We start from the raw sequence: 17648 nt of genomic DNA, 5'->3' as shown, positions 1-17648 counted from the left end.
AAAACAGCTGTCTACGCTGGAAAACTAGAACCAGAGACTTCCAGAAATCATAGAATAATTCATTCTCAGCTCTGTTCTGTCCATCAACAGCAGACTTTTCTTTCAACTGAGATTATAAAGGCTGAGTTACTTTGGGCTATCTGAGCAATGATTTCAAATGAGGACGGTCACAGTTGAAAGCTTAAAGCTCTGTTTGCTTGGCAATGCCTCTGTCTTTTCCGAATTATGTTCTCAGAACTGTGTACAACCCAGAGCACATTACTGACTCAGAGAGCTCTGGAAAGCCGATTTCACAGGCATTGAAATAAACGCCATTACTTTAGATTTATTCCATGCTAAACAAGAAAATTCATTTGGCCCCAGGAAAAAAAAACCCCGTAGGAAGCAAGATACGCCATCACCAGCAGCCCCGACAGAAATGTGCAGGGAGAGTAATGCTCCAAAGCTGCTCAGCTGCCCGAGGCTCTGCTCCTCCATGCAAATAACTAGCGTTTTCTCTTACTCTAGGTGCTGTCATTTATCATCTTCATCTGCTATATCGCATCTCTAGCTGGCTCTTTCATGATGGCCCCACTCCTAGAGTTTCTGCTGGCAGTGTTTCTTTTTTTTGCCTATGCCTCCAAACTTAACGAGAAGTTCAAGGGACTCTACTGGCCTTTGACGGTAAGTGAAATGTGCAGTCCAAAACTACAGATTTAATTGTATGCTGTAACATGAGTAAAAGGGACTGTATGGGAGTTGAGGCTGACTGCTAACTTCACCTTTTATTAGAAACTTGTCCATGCTGCCTTCTCATTCAGAAGGTCCCAAAGCACTCTGTGCTGTGCTATGCTACATACTGGAGCTTTCTTGGGGCTGACACGAAGCATGCGTTTGCTAAAGCACAGAGTTTATGCCCAATTCCAGGAAAATGGCTTAGGGCTGGATCTTCAGAAGCAGGCAACATCAGCGTAGGTCTCACCACTGCTGGGGTCTCCTTAATACTGCCACCCCTACAAACAGGGAAACTGAGGCATGCCATACGGTAATGCATAACCTTCACTAAAACGTCTTAAAACTCACGCAAGTGCTGCGTTGAGATGCAGTCACGTTCCTTGCAAACCAACTGCAGGTAGGGTAGTTAAGGGGGAAAGCCCACAAGGCTTGGGGGCGGGTGCTCATTCACACCCAGGAAGCCGCGGGCGGCGGGGAGCGCTGGGTTCCTAGTTGTGGGCTGGCCACGGGATGTCTCTGTTGCTTCGGGCAGACTCGCCGAGGGAGCAGTTGTCTAGCAGTACACACAGACTTTTAAAAAATGCTAATGCAATCGATCTGGATTCTCTTCTGGTACAGTCTAACAATAGCTTATCATTGTGAGATTTGAATTAAAGCCCTCAGGGGATAACAATGACATCAGCAAGGCCACTGGTAGATGAAACAACAGCAGTAACTTTGGCCATGACAGAGTGCATGGTTTTCAGATGGTAACCTCAAGTCCATCGTCTTCCCGTTTTCTATATGCGTCTGATTCCAGAACTAAGATAAAAAAGCACTTGTGTATTATGTCCCCTGCCATAATATCCTCCAGCCACAGAACCTCGTCCTGACTTCAGGAGGAGTCAAGTTTCTTGTAGGATTTGTGTTTTGTGACAGTATCTTCTTCATCCCTCTGTTCTGTAAAGACAGAAGGCCGAATTGTGAACAGAGGTCAAGATACCATTATTCCAGCTCACGTGATTTACACAAGCCCCGGGCATCACAGCTCTGTATTTAACGTACAGCCCAGAAGCACTGTTGCTCCCGCGCATCCGTGCTGGGCGCGGGGCACGGCCCCTGCCCTGCAGAGCTGGTCTCTCCCACAGAAGCACATACTGCAATGGCAGCAGCGGGTGCGTGCTTCAGGCCAGCTGCTGGAGTTACAGATGTGCATACCCAGGATATATCGTGGGTTTAAACACCAAAAGTGTGTAGTTCCTAAATGAGGAGCTCCTGCAGACAAACCTGTACAGCAACAAGCACTCCCAGGAACTGGTACACTCCTCCGGAGCCTTTGGTACCGCAGGTCCTCGCTTAAGAGAGGAGACGTTTAAGGCAATTCAAATGATTATTTCATTACAGCCCTTGCTGCGCTCCAAGTTAAGCGTCACAGAAAGACAGCTCTTCTCAGCCTGAAGAAAGGTCTGCCTGACATACACATGTAGAGAGTAGGATTGTACCTACGTTTTCAAGAGCAGAAGCTCATGCCAAGATTCCGGTCATCTCGCGTTTAAAAAAATATTTCCCAGATGAACGACTGTTCCGCTACAAAATACCAGACTGTGGTCACACTCCAGCGTCAGGCGAGCCCACTGATGCAACAGCAGAGGTTTTCAATGGTCATTTCTGAAATAATTTTGAGAGGAGTTTGTGTGTTGGAATTACATGACTAATCTGAGAACGCAACATCGCTTATTTTGCAGGATTTCTTACGCTGCGTCACTGCTGCCATTATTTACTTTGCCATTTCGATTGCTGCTGTCTCAAAATACAGTGATGGAGCATCTAAAGCAGCAGGAGTAAGTAGGAGTGAGCTGTCCGCTTAGATATTCTGGTGAACTGCGCACAGACATCCTTCAGAAGCAGTTTGACTTTGACCCCATTTTAAGTAGTACAAGTTTCTTCAGTTAGCTAACTGAGAATTAGATTTGCCTAAAGCAAGGAAGAAATGGTCAGTTATTTAGAAAAAAATGGCTTTGAATCAATGAATCATTTTTTCTCCCTAAGAGTGCTCAGTGTTAACTGTACTACTTAGGGAAGGGACTCATTCTGCTTTTTAATTTCACCAGCTGTACAGAGAAGATAAAACTTCCCTCTTCCTGCAAAGAACATCCAGAACTTTGAGTAGAGGGAATAAAAAGAATAATCGTAATAACAATACAGAAATGAAACTTGTAACTACTAAGGACAATCTAAATTAAGTCATTTCAACCTCCTGCCTCTACTGTTTAATGTTACCTGGATGAATTGAAAGAAGAGCAGTGTCATTTTAAACTTAAGTATATGGACTGCCCAGCAAAGGGCCTTCACCAGCATGTTATGTTTCGAAATAAGATACAGTCTCTCCATCTGTAACTTGACTCTAAGCATCAATAATGTATGCAACATTAAAAAAATTTGCATAATAATTTTAAAAGACGGGGAAGAACAATACCCAAAGAAGGGCTAAGGACACATCTGATAGAGTAACTGCAGGGATCACTACTCAGGCTCCCAAATTAGCTGTAATGTAGTTGATGCCCGTGGGTCATGAGACATTTCCTTTCCCTGTCTGTTTAGAAAGGCACAGGCCAAAACCAAATCAAGGCCAAGTTTTCTTTAAGATTTTTTCTTGTCAGTTAGGCTTATTTTGGTTTAACACGGATGGGCATGAACTGTTGTTAAAGAGTATTACTTTGCCATTTTAGGTGTTTGGATTTATAGCCACAATAGTGTACGCCACTGATTTCTACATAACCTTCAATGACCTGGTTGCTTTTCTCAAGCAAGGCAGTTCCGATTCCCCTGAAGAGCGCAAGTCAGAAGGTAAGCAAAATCCATAGAATCACAGAATGGTTTGGGTTGGAAGGGACCTTAAAGCCCATCCAGTTCCAACCCCCCTGCCATGGGTAGGGACACCTTCCACTAGACCAGGTTGCTCCAAGCCTCATCCAGCCTGGCCTTGGACACTTCCAGGGGTGGGGCATCCACAGCTTCTCTGGGCAACCTGTCCCAGTGCCTCCCCACCCTCTCCGGGAAGAACTTCTTCCTGATATCCAATCTAAACCTCCCCACTTTCACTTTAAATCCGTTACCCCTTGTCCTGTCACCACAGGGCCTTGTAAAAAGTCCCCTCCCAGCTTAACTCCTCCCAGAATAACCAAATTCCCCAGTTTGGTTATCCAGGCATGTAACATGAGATTTTCTTCTCTGTTTCACCCTTCACCGGGGAGCAAGAACACTCACCTAGTAATAACAGTTTCTGTTCTTGGGTACCTTGGTTTTGTATGCCACTACTGTGCTGAGTTATGAAGCTGCTTAGTCTTAAGATGCAACAACTGGAATTTCAGTGATTTGTAAAGGTAACTAGCAAGCCACGAACGCAAAATTTCTCAGAGTTTTGCACCATCGAACATGAAAGGCCACAAATCCAATTACAGAAATTATTGTGCAGCACAGACTTTTACAACAATCTACCTTCTTTTTGATAACTTAATAATTAGCATCCATTAGTCCACACTCTATATCCAACAGTGTTTTTCTTTATCATTTCTTTATCACGATTACCTCTTACTCAGGGTCCAGCTTTGACCATCTGTGGGCAAATGGCCTTAAAATCCAAGGCCACACAGCATAAAATTAACAAGATTGTTATCAAATTTCTTGGCCATATAGGAGGCAGAGTCTACCTGAAATCAAACAGATCCACTTGGACAAAGTTAAAAAGAGGGACCTGGTGTTGGGAGTTCGAACCCTTGTGAAGTCAGGACGCATGCAGATATTTTGTGGTACCTAGGAGCCCAAATCAGGCTCGTGCCCGTGCGGTACTACTTGTTGCAGCCACACAGGCGTAAAAGACTGCTCTACACTAAAAAACAAAATCCCAAACCTCCCCAAAAAACACCCCACGCAAAACCAAAACCCAAAAAAACCCCCTCAAAGCCAAACACCCAATGAGTGTACAGAATCCTAGAAGGTATATGGTAATACTAACAATCTTTTCTAGGTATTTTAGTAGACTTAAATGTTTTGCAAGCTTTAGGCCAAGAAGAGTACTGAAGAAAAGAAGAATTAAAAGAACAGATCATAGGAAACAGACTGGCTACAAACTCTTTATCACCACAAACTGAACAGACCTCAAGAAAATGATCAGGTGACAAGGATACAAAACTAGGCGGAAGATTAGATCTCATTTCCCTGGAGATGGAGAGGGAAATACATAAACTCACAGCCACGCAGCCATGTGGCTTTGTGTCACTGACCTGACAATGTGAGAAGGGCTCTGCCCTGCAACACCGTTCCTCCAGCACCAAACTCTTGTTCATGCTGGGACTCTCAGCTGCCAAGGCCAGAAACTCCTCGCTTCCTTGCAAGCCGAGTCTTGGGCAAGCTGTACCTCTACAAAGGCCTATTGGGATTTCTCAATGTCTTAAAGCTTCTGGTTTTCAGATACGTTTAACTGGCAGTGCGTAACCGTGACCCACAGCAAACAGCAACAGTCTAGTACAGGAAGAATGTCCTCAGCAGACTTCCTCTGGGTGGTCACGCCAACAGTATTGCCTCTGCAACTTGTTTAATTGGAACGGTTACCTACGCTGTGGTGGTCTGAGTGCCTCTCAGCAGCATTTCTCAAGTGCTCTCAAACACCATTTAAAGCTCCGTCACATAAGAACTGTCATTTTACAAGCCTTTTCCTAAATATGCCACATCCTTTGAAGCAGGCACCTGCTAAAGAGCAGCATCTCCCTCCCAGCAAGAGCTAAAGCTGACACGTGGGTTTCCAGTTCTCACTTTCACTATTGTTCCTTGTTTTCAATTTCAGATGAGGAGTCAGATTCCGACTCAGACTGATGAACCAAACACCAACCAAGTGTGAAGGGAAGATGATCAAGCACTTTCCTCTTTGCCGAATGCAGTGCCAATTGAAGGATCTCCCTTACTTCAGCCTCGGTATCCTCTTTCCACCTCACTGTTTACGGAATCACTCGAGCACAGACAGGGCAGCAGCGTGGAAAAGGAGACTGTTCCCAATGCCATTAGATACTCCTTCAGAACTACAGATTTTACAGCAGATCAACCTGCCATAGACATCTGCATCCAAACACCACATCTCAGTTCTCCACTGCCCCTGCTGACTCGGCACTACAGCGTACTGAGCAAACGGGAACGTCGTATTTTAAATATATAAGTGGAGCTTTTAATATGCTTACTTAATTCCAAATTGTTAACACATATAGCTTTTGTACTTCTTGCTGTGCCTAAGAAGAGAGGCTCAGAATGCCCCTACTTTATCTGTGTTTTCTTGATTAGCTAACAGTATTGCTTTACCTGAAGTCTGAATATTCCACTATTTCAAGCGCTGAGGCATAGATTATAGTTAACAACTTGGTTTCAATACACTTCTATCTGCTGCCTATCTGCCACAAGAAAAAGTGACAACTGGAAACCTGCAGCAAGAAAAACCTCGACGTGCGTGTTGTGCCGCAGGGTAGCTGCTCCTCAAACGTCCAGTGTAACCTGGAGCTGCCCGGGTGGGGTCACATCCCGTCCACTGCAGTCTCACCACAGAGATGAGGCAGAACAGAGGCGGCATGGTCTTGCCAGCCCCATCCTCCCGCTGCGTGCAAGCTCTTGCACGTGTTTGCAGGGACAGGTGAGGAAGGCTTGCAAGTACTGCCCAGCGTTAGCGGCCGTGGAGGCCTGCAGACCTTGGCGCGCAGGACATCACTGCCCGATCTGCGGGGTGAACGCTGGGCCTCCCGTGAGCAGCAGCACTGGACTCAGTCCGCTGCGTCCACAAAACACGACTTTCTGTAAACCTCAGGACCAGGGTCCCAGGAGGGCAACCAAATGCTTCCCACTGTGAAAAGGTAAAAAACCCAACCTCCAAACTAAAAAAATGTCTGCAATGAAATTCATTTTCCCAGACACCTTTTTTTGGTCTGTGTGTTGTCTGGTTGGGGTTTCCCCTCCCCGGAAGGACATGATTTAACTCATAGTCTAGTGTTGGGGGGGAAAAGCCTTCTGAATTTACACAGCACAACCTACCTTGAAATATTTGTGCCCATAAACATACTGCTTGGAAAAAGCATGGCAAGCTCCTCGTGTATGGCGTAATTTCAAAGAAACATGCATCCATTTAAAAAAAAATTAAAATCGTGCCAGAACAGGTGGCCTTAAAAAGTGATTAAAACGAGAGCAGATGGTACTAACAGAGTAAATTAAAACCAGGGATAAAACAATAAAGGCAGATTTCCTTTGGACCAAAATTACTGCTTGGGTTCCAGCTCCCTGCTAGCAGCTGGCTGCTGACAGGCAGAAACACGGTACCTAACAGCGAGCAGGTGCTCGGGAAGGCGCTCGCCAGGTTCGGAGTTGTCCAACAGGCAGCTCCTACATCTCCTCTTTCCAGACAACTGAACAGAAGCAAAACAAATGGTTGCTTCCAAATGTGACAAATAATCTTTTCTTTTATGAGAATGAGCTCTTTGGACCTTTTCCGGTATGAAATTCCATGTTTCTCTTTTCGACTGTCATATTTTACTGGCATGCACTGTGACGTCAGGGGACCGGGACTCATTTTTATATTCAATTGTTTTGTATTTCTTTTTTTTTAAATAAAAGTGTACTGCATGTCCCAGCTGGAGACTAGTACATGGTTAATGTTTAGAAACCATGCTGGATTAAACCTCTTTTAATAGACGTGTTGGGTGTCCTGACTGACTTTGCCTTGCTGCTGCCCAGCAGGAGTAAGGGTGTCTGAAGAAGCTCCGTTGGGAAGGATGCCGTGTGCTGGGCAGCCAGCAACAGCACAGAGCCAGCACTCGCTCATGCATACACATCCCGCACCAGCACTCGCTCATGCATACACACCCCGCACCAGCACTCGCTCATGCATACACATCCCGCAAGGAGAACTTCAGCACATAAGCATGAAAAAACGTAGCCGAGAGTTAGTTTTAGCACTGAGTAGACACTGGAGATAGCAGTTGCCAAGTGAGAGCATGGTAACACTGAGAACAACCCCTCTGAGCTTACCCTTCACAGACCAGTCATAACCTCAAATCTGCCACGGTTGTCTAGTAATTTTTTTCACATTGGAATAATCAATAGAAGAGGCAAACAAAATTGCTCATTAGTTGCTTCAGGACTACTTAACTTTACCAGGCATGCAATGAATTGCCTGTCCAGAGAATTTCATTAGTAGCATTCAAGTATTTGATGATTTCATGTATTTCTGAGCAGTTTGCACTCAGGGTCAAGCACCTGTTTAAGATTCCAGACTTTTATTTAAAAAGACCTGTTCCCATGACTGAAATAAACCACACTTCTGTATTTTATGAATATCAGTTAAGGAAAGATAATGCAATTAAAAGTAATTACTGTAAAGCCAGTTCTGATTTGGGGTGGGGAGAGGGGTGACACTCTTCTGTTCGTCTCCTGCCAGCAATATGGCACTAAGCTCGGAGTCTGGTGCAGGGCAGAGGGAATTTCTGCGCTTTTTTTGTTTGTTTGATTGGTTTTCCTCAACTGACAAGGTGACAGTAGTGGGAACACTGGTTTCTCTGCAATTCAGGATTCACAACACAAGCGTAACGTTGTCCCTGCAGCACGGAGGCCCTGTGGAAGCTCTTATTTTGCTGTCACAATCAGACACCTCTTTTCAATCACGGTACATTCTTGTTTCAAACAGAAGCCATTTCCAAAACCTGTAAAGTCTAAAAGATGCCTTTGTTACAGCCAGAGCACGACTCCTCCCGCTCTGAACTCCTGTGCTTGTTCAGTCTCACGCAGTGGTTTCGGACAGGCCATGTTAAGGAATTCAAAAGATCTTTCCAAGCAGCCGTTTTAGGTTTTCACTGAAGTAAGAGGCTCAAATGTCCTTAACACTTTGTCCTTTACTCCATTTAATTTTCCTTTTCACCAGATATTGTTCACAGTTCTGTAAGTCTTAAACATCCAGCTGACAAAGACCGAAGTGACAGTGGTGTCGCTCAGCCTGCGTGGCGCTTGAGACGAACGCTGGTACCAGCCTGGTGGGTTGGAAACCAGAAGACAGCTTCCTGCTCTGCACAGCAAGAAGTTTTTCACTCGTTATGCTTCTGGTAAGTGTTCATTGTGCAAATTTCTAAGCCTGAATTTTATAGCTGCATCTTCGCCTGCGAGGAGACCAGCAGCCTGTACCATTACAACGCATGTTTGACACCTGCACTTGCAGAGAAAATGTACAGCTACTAGGCTGAGCTAACCTGGGCCCTCATACCCAGCCTTGTAAGAGACCAGGAATGATACAATGAAGTGGCTGCGTTCCAAAGACCGGGTACAAACTGCCCATGAAGAGCAAATTCAAGGTAAGTGTCCCCTTGTATTTTCACATCTGCGTGAAGAGCCTCTACCCAGCCATCCTTTAATCCTTTTCTGAGCACAGAGCAAGAGAGAACACATCAAGGGTGCAGAATAAATCTGTACAAGTGCCGAGAAGGTGAATCTTGTAACAAGACACTGAGACACCTTTCTGCATGCAGTCCTGGTTTAAAAGCCAGGAGGAAGACACCACCTCTTCATCTCCTTTGAAGTAAACAGGACTGCAAACACCCTCGCTGCGACACAGATTGCTCCTTCGCTGGAAGAATTCACAGAATGTTTTTTCAAACATCTCGATCAGAAAGTAGAACAACCCTATCCAGAAAATGTAAGCATATTAAAAAAAAAAAACTTAAAATGCAATTTTTCAATCTATTTCCTTGAAAAAGAAAACAGCAATTCCAATGTTTATTTTGGCTAATACCTGTGTGTTTATTTTACGTATTTGTGATGTTGTCCACCACGTTTTGTTAGCTGGATCCATTAAATAAGAAATCAATTATAGTCTTCCCCGGACACTGAAGGAAGATGCAGTATTTTGAAGTTATGGCAGAATAAACTTTTTAATTGAACAGCTGACAAAGCTCCTCTGAACCGAAGAGCACCACAGGTGACAACCATCAGCAGCGTTCAGTCCAGCACTCTGCTCCCTTAGAGAGCAGTAATTTCATCAAGGCCTGATCCCTGAGCAGGTCCAGTGGGTGCAACATCAGAGATCAGAATTACAGCTGCTGACCAGCCCACACACGCAAGGTGAACCCGCCCACCTTCTGACAGAACCCACGATTCTCCTTAGTGAACCTTCTGTGGAAGCTCAGTCCTACCGCCACCTTCGTCCACCTCCCCCCACGCAAGTTATCCCTAGGCTGTGCTTTAAGGGCACTGCTGATATTTCCAAGTCTTTCCACAGTGGAAAGATTCACCCATCCGTGCAGTTCCTCAGTTCTCACCCTGATGAAGCAGCACTCTCACCGCACACCTCCAGCGCCTGGAAACCAGAACTCCGGGCTGCACCACGGCAGGACTTGCAGCCTACAGCCCGGGAGGTGGCAGAGCATCACCCGCTCTGACACTGCAGCCCCCAAACTCCTCTTCAGTCCAGAACGTGATGCCACAAACCAGAAGGTAACAGCTTGTTGGCCGGCTGCAGAGAACCAGACGGACAAAGCCTCCGCGGGAGCGATCACCCCGTGTGACCTCTGCGACACACCGCCTCCCATCAAGGGCTGCTCATACGCTGGGTCTCATTCCCTCCCGCACCTGCGGCGCCTGTCTCGTCAGTCGGAACCGCACTCAGAGAGGGCTGGCTTGGTGCTTAACCCCTGTGCCACTGTCTTGCCCAGGAAGTGCATTTAGCAACCACCCTTGCTGGGTTACCAGCTCCTCAACCACGATGGCACACGGACCTTCCATGCTGCTGCTAGAGATGAAGACAGCGCTTCAGTACTTTAACATGTCCGTTTATTAAACAGGAAGTCCTTCAGCAAATGATTCCATACTATATTGATCAGGATAAGTGTTAGAAAATTACCGTTTCCCCTACATACAAAAATACAGACTTTACCACTATGAAGACATGATCAGAAGAGTACCGTGAAAATCCATAGAGCTCAAATCTTCAAAGATCAGGACAGACAGAAAAACAACCAAATTAAAAAATTTACAAAAAGTATTGTGCCCATATACAAAAGACTGGAAAAGCAAAACGACATTTAAAACTGATAAATACACCATTTAAATTATGCTGTAACAGTATGGGTTTTAAAAAACAAGACTGCTCTCTCTGCTGTAAGACATTACAATTCTTCAGATTGCATGGTTTTGTTCAGCGTAAAAACCAACAGAAAAGAAGCACGCAACATGCTGAAAAATCATTACTGGTGTAAAAACAAACGGTGGGTCACGTTTTCTTGTAGAGTTACCTTGCCTTTGAAACGGGTCAGGCATTAACACACAACTTTCACAAAGGGAGCTGGAAGATGCGCCACTGAAGCGTGCCAGTTACAGCCGCGGATCCCGAGGGGACAGCGATGGCAGCTGGGAGGTACCGCTACAGAGAGCGGCCCCGCGTGCAGTCAGAGCTTCAGGAGCACTTACCAAAATAATGTGAAATGGCTTCAAGGCTGTAAGTTGCCTCTGTATGAACATCTGCTACCTTGTGATGCTCTTCAAATCCTCGGTGAGGATTTGGTGATAAACGGGTACCTGATCTGCCGTCCCCGTAGTCACTGGGGAGTTTTGCCTGAGTCAGGACAACAGTCAGGTTCTGCATTCGCACTAAGAGTATGCTTCTAAGATTTTCCTTGGCAAAACATTAACGTTTTTTACTTCAAAAACAAAATACCAAGGGTATTACACAGCAGACTTGTGCTCATATGATAAAAGGGAAATTGCATCCCCTTTGCTCAGCCCAAGGTGGAATTCTGACCCACTGCTTCAGCTAATTGTGAGCTGTCCACAATTACAAATCTGCCAGTACAGGACCGAGATCCCTGAGGGATGAAGTCTTTCAGTCAGGTTTGGATGCTCTTTCCTCAGACACCATAAATCATGAATTATGAGCTAGAATCAGAATGTTTTGTTTATGCTTGCTATGCTCTTCTAGAGGACCCAGAATCAGCAGCAAGGATACAGATGTCCCACACTGAGCATCTCTTTACAAGCCCCAAGGGAAAAACCCAACGTGGAGTGCCTTCTAGCTCCCGTCAGCAAGGTGCTTCACCTCCATCTTTCAGGTACCAGCTGCAGGCAGAGCAAAGTGATACAATCCTTTGATTCACCAGGAGGTCAGATTTACTGGTTAGTGCACAAAGGGAAGGCAATTACAGTGGCCACGGCACTGGTGTTAGTGGAAACAAAGCACAACGAAGCCAGAGATGCATTAGTGACTCACATTACCAAAATAGTGTTTACTGGTTTAATAAATTTACATCTCTATTTCTGTGAATGACAAGTGTTTATACCACACATGGAAGGCACCCTAGGTGAAGCAGTTTTTCAGTATTTGTTTACAATTCTGTGAGAAGACATACAAAGTGTCAACCTTCAAATCAAAATTGAGCATTATAATGAGAAATAAATACGTACTTTACTATTTTATTGTGGGTTCCTGAACCCTTACAAACTTCAACATATACAAATAGTTTCAAAATGACACTAACAGAAGAGAGATAAGTCTGGACAGATACAATGATTAGCTAAGTCATTTGTTATGTCATTCATAAACGTTGTGTCTAAGTATAGAAATCACTTTGAAATGCAGTAAATTGGCCACAATATATAAATCAAAATATTTTCTTACTCCAGAACTGTGATGTATGAGTTAAAGCTGAATGAACTGTAGTGCTAAGGTACAGTCTCCCTCCACAATATCCAACAAGTAGAAACCGGTAAACATTCAAGATTAAAGTATAAACAGTAGAAAAATGAAGGTAGCAACTGTTGTAGTAAAACGGTGCTAGCCAGAACCACTTTTAACCTGTAGACATCAGGATAAATGTAACATTACTAAAAATATTTAGACGACAATACTTTGGGGATTAAAAGGTTACCAAAGGTGATAAATCAGCCTAGTTAAGAGAGGGTATTTTCTTTCAAACACATGAAGGTTTTAATTAAATATGTCTATTGAGACATTTGTCCAAAACAAAACAAATACAATACCCTGAAATTTCCCATATTCTAGACAACAGTTTGTGACAGTCAGAAGAGGCAGATGGTCGTATTTCATTCTGTTACTCACATCCAGATGTTATTACAATAGCCACAGGGACCAGCCCCAACCAAAAAGAAAGAAAAAAACCCAGATACTCTGTTAATAAGATCTGGCTATTGCTTGTTTAAACACTTCTATGTCCTCATTCTGAATTCATGAAGATCGCTTCCATATCCTTCTATATATGCTAACTGGCTTTTTAGAATTTTACCCATGGAGTCCATGGTATACAGATAAAACCTTCATAGTAAACACAAAGCTCTACGTTATAAATATGTAAATCAAGGTAACTATGTATATTGTATATAAAATTAAATATCTTCTGTTTGCCAAGTATAATTTAAAAAGGAATATCTGTGGCTAGTTATAAAAAAATATTTATTAACCCATAGAGATTAAAAGGCAATTTCACTAACTCATCCATCCAGCACATCTGAAAGAGTTGCGCTGGGATTCTGGATAGGCAACTTTATCTAATCACATTTTCATGATAAATATACATGCCCAGAAATGAAAGTTGTCTAAGAACAGTTCTGAAAGCTGCATATCCCGAAAGAAAATCAGATTGTGTTGTATACTCTAAATCAAAGGCTATCAAATCACAGTGTAAGCAGATTTTTTCAGAGATTATCTTAGAATACAAATGGTTAAATTATAGACAGATTTTAAAGACAATGCAAAAATAAGACCAAAAGAACAAAGGAACCCTTTCAGGTGGGACAGCACCGCTCTGACTCTGTCAAACAGATCTATCCAGGTGGCCAAGTGGCTAACAGGGAAAACAATATACCAGTACAAACTCTAACGTGGCATTCAGAGATTTCCTGAATATATGTATAAATACATTTTCAACCAATTCCCTCTGTTAAAATAAAGAGAAGAATATGACATCATTTCTACAAACTACTTTCTGCTGGGTTTTGTACCTGCTTTAGTTTCATTTTTAAATTATTATTTCTGTTGCCATTAAAATACACATACACATCAGCTCCATCTTCACAGGCTTTTTGAGCCTTGTTGGCTCTCCAAACAATCCACTGTTTGATACTATAAGCAACAAGAACTAAGTACCCAGTTTTTAGAAAGGCTACACGATGGCTTTACCCATTTCAGTGGGACTCTCCCAGACGCAACAGCCTTTCTGAGGCAAGCAGCTATGCCCTGCGGGTCTCTGGGAAGCAGCTGCCGTACTTCAGCCGAGCAGAAGTTCCTTGGTAATGGCACCACTTGGTCAGCGTACCTCGGGTTTGAAGATGCACCACCACCACCACCAGTGTAGAATCTCCCCAGCCGTACGACACGGCCAGCACGGCCGCTGAGTTAGGGACAGAGAAACACTCCTGCACCTACTCCGTCTTCCTGCCGATTCAAGGTGCCTCTCCCCCGCCATAAAGCGCGGAAGCAACCTTTCCTTCAGCGGCTGGGGATGACTAACGCTCCCAGATTACGAGTGCTCACAGCACTGGGTTATTAAGTGTCAGGTTTGGGGTTCTCCCACCTTCTCACCCTTCATCACATCTGAAATCCATGATCAGCTTGTGCCTACCTTTTTATTTATCCTAAACACCTGCTGAAGATTTTTGGCTCTAGAGCTGTCAGCGGTCGTTTATGCTCCGATTTTCATGTACAAAGCTGTTCAGTATCTCACCTGAGTAGGAGGGAGCATATTCTCTCCTATGCTATCTGAACTGCTATTAAGTTGGGTTTTGGTGGTTTTTTGTTGGTGGTGTTTTGGTGTGCTTTTTTTAATTATGCCCTAAACATATGCCCTAACATTATTCTTACTTATTTTGGGTTGTTGGGTTGGGTTTGGGTTCCTGGGCTGGCCATCCCATCGTGTGTGGGACTCATTACTGGTGCCATGCTTCTGAACACAGAGCCCGTGATGAACGGCACACACCAAAATACAGGCATCAGGTCTCTAGTCAGTACCTGGTCTCTCAAAAAAGGCAGAGGTCGATGAATCTCTCATCCTCTCAACCTCCACACACATGGCTCCTACCGGAAAGCTTACACATGCAGTGTACCAGCTAGCTTCCAAAGTCCTAGGGGAAAGAAGAAAGCTTCCCCCAGCATATCCAGCGAAACATCACAAGCTATCACAAAGGGAAGAGCACCATACTCGCGCAAATACTGAGCACAGTATTCTTCTCTTCCTTACACTGAAGCAGCCACTACACAGATCAATGAAGGATTAACAAAAATTGAGTATTAAAACGTAAGGTAGATGAGGCATGACTATATGAAACAAAAGGAACAAGTGGAGAGTACGAAGGAATCAACTTTACCGAGAAGTGATCAAACTGTTAAATCAGTTCTTAATTATGGTTTTAGAAACTTCTGTGGTAGACATTGCAGGAATGTGTGACAAACCTGAGCTAGGGCTGACAAAACTGAGCACACAGAGCGTTAAAGGGAAAACATTCTTACAACACTACACAACAGTTATGCTGTTGCTCAAATCATCTCTTATGCTTTAATCTTTTGATCTCTGTCCATAGGTTGCACAATTTAGTCATTTCTGCACAAAGGAATACATGGAGCCTGCCTATCTGAGGGCTCAGTTTGACAGAAGAGGACTAAGCAGAACCCTTACAGTTTCAAGCACCCCACTCCTACAAAATTCAGCTGTTTAACTTAGTTTTATTTACAGTGGGGTTTGAGTCCCTTTATGGAGCTAAACAGCAATCTTTAGGACTAAAATAAATTATCCCTATATGCTCAGCAACTACAGGCAAGACTAACTAGGTGGGAGAAGCAATTTAATGTCACTTTTCTAAGCAAGTTTAAAAGGAAATTTAAAGTTTCTACTGTATTTTCTTCCTTCAGAGCTTTTTTTATGACGACTGCAGTTTGGGTAACAGTCTTGAAATATGACCACCTCTTCAATATACCGTGTAAAACTGAGGGGTGAGGGTGGGTGAGGTGTATGTGTGATATGATGTTAATGTTTCAAATTTAGTTGTCTCACAGCTATTTTATTTCCCTTCTATATAATCCAAATAGTAAATAACATCTCTGCAGAGTAATAAATGCCTAACTTTAATTTTTAGAAAGTATATACTGTACAATACTAAAATCATCTTTGGTCCACAAAATAAGGAAATTACAAATTTACATTTTTCTGATTTAAAAAGTGTATCACATTTTTTTTAATTAGTATTTGCTTTGCATTCTACCCTGAAAGCTGTGCTAAGCTCAAGTCATGATGTAAGTAGTAAATAATGGTGCACCGTTCTCAGCTCAAGAAAGCTTCTCACATGCAGAAGCACTCAAGGATATTCAGGTATGCTACACTACATGATGAAGTATCACACTACTAGAAGGTCACCTACCATTCTGCATTTGTCATTCCAGCTAAAAGATAAAAGCTTGGTGAGGTTATCCTTTTTCTAAGTAAGGAATGGTGTAAGGATTTGAAAGATAGCAAATTAATAAATTTAGAGTTGCACAAGACCTCCCACACCTCTGAAAAGCCAGAATCAGCTCAGGGAGTACAGGAGAGGGACAGGGCACCACTTAGGTAGGCACCATTTCAGCCCTTGTCAGGAACCAGCGCACAGGGGACACTCCTAACAAAAAGCTTTGCTATGCATCACCTAACTTCTATTTCTTGATTTCAGGTGTGGGTCCCACTCTAAAATCATGGATCTTCTGGAGGGCAATATTGTGTATTTGAATAGGGCTTTTGGGTTTTGGTCACTTCAGTGAACTGCATTTGTCCACTTGAGACTACAGCTACGTAAGAACACAACGCAAGGAGTGTTCAGGTCAAACGTGAGAGGAATTCAGGCACACAGTTCTGCCAATTTCTAAGATTTCATCAGCTTACACCACAAAGGAATCCAGCTCTAGAGATCTCCCCTACACATTTTCCTCATGTAATATGCAAGCATGCACATGCCAAATAATGGATTACACTGATAGAAACACCTACCAAAAACCAGAGAAATATTAAGGGACACCTTCCTAATAACATTAGGATACTAACTGATTACGGTAGAATTCAGGTTTGGAGCAGAGAAAAGAGTCTTCTCTTCACTGGAACAACAATTAAAATAAGAAACCTTCAGTAAGGTTTCTAAACAAATCATTACAACCATATTACCCTCCAATTATCTAAACTCATTTTCCAAAGACGTATTAGTGAAAAAAATTTGAAGAAATACCCAATAAAAAAAGTTTAACCTACTACCGACAGTTTCAATTTCAGAAAAAACCACCCTCCAAAAAGGAAAATAATTATCTTACATGAATCACAATATTGCAACCTTAGAAACACTTTGTAAGCACAACATAATTTTTTGCTAGTTCTTGCTTACCCAAGACTTCTCAGAAAGACTGAGCCTTAAAAAAAAAAAAAAGCTAAGAAACACCCCTAAACCAACAAACAAAGAGAAAGCCCCACAAACCTCCACAAAACAGAAAAAAGGGAGAAAAGCCATGACTGGAATGCTAGCCTATTGGATGACAACCCCTTCTTCCTCTGTGCCCTTCAACCCCCTTTTCTCCACCCTGCATCCCAAGCATATTTCTTCTCCCATTTCGGAATGAAGAGCGGAATGTATCCCGACGTCAGCAGAAAACCACATACTTGCACTCGATGCATTGTGGTGACTGTTCAGTAAACATGCTAATTCTGTACCAGTTCAGATCTGGCCAAGGCTATGCATGAACTAAACATGGCAATTTCAGAGTAACCCATAGGGTAGCTACCTCAAAACTATATGCATCAGCTAAAAATCGGGAAATGATTGTCCGTTTTAGCTATGTAAGTGCACCGACAGTGGGATCATGTAGATGAGAACTGTGCTGCACCGCCAAGGCTGCGTGGGGATGGATACAGAGAGTCTGT

General features: G+C 43.4%; 1 protein-coding gene across 1 annotated transcript; it reads left to right on the top strand.

Annotated features, from left to right (window-relative positions):
* Positions 1-507: 507 nt before the first annotated feature.
* On the top strand, positions 508-5565 carry CMTM3 (CKLF-like MARVEL transmembrane domain containing 3; the record flags this gene model as incomplete). The annotated part of the gene is made up of 4 exons (XM_010155353.1): positions 508-663; positions 2439-2534; positions 3423-3540; positions 5537-5565. Coding segments are annotated over 4 exons (399 nt in total), but the record flags the coding sequence as incomplete, so codon positions are not given.
* Between the last annotated feature and the right edge of the window lie 12083 nt (positions 5566-17648).

This window comes from Eurypyga helias, unplaced genomic scaffold (assembly GCF_000690775.1).
Source record: "Eurypyga helias isolate BGI_N326 unplaced genomic scaffold, ASM69077v1 scaffold21007, whole genome shotgun sequence".
Taxonomy (NCBI): Eukaryota; Metazoa; Chordata; class Aves; order Eurypygiformes; family Eurypygidae; genus Eurypyga; species Eurypyga helias.
The sequence above is the reverse complement of the archived record's forward strand: the minus strand, read 5'-3'. Positions and strand labels throughout refer to the sequence as shown.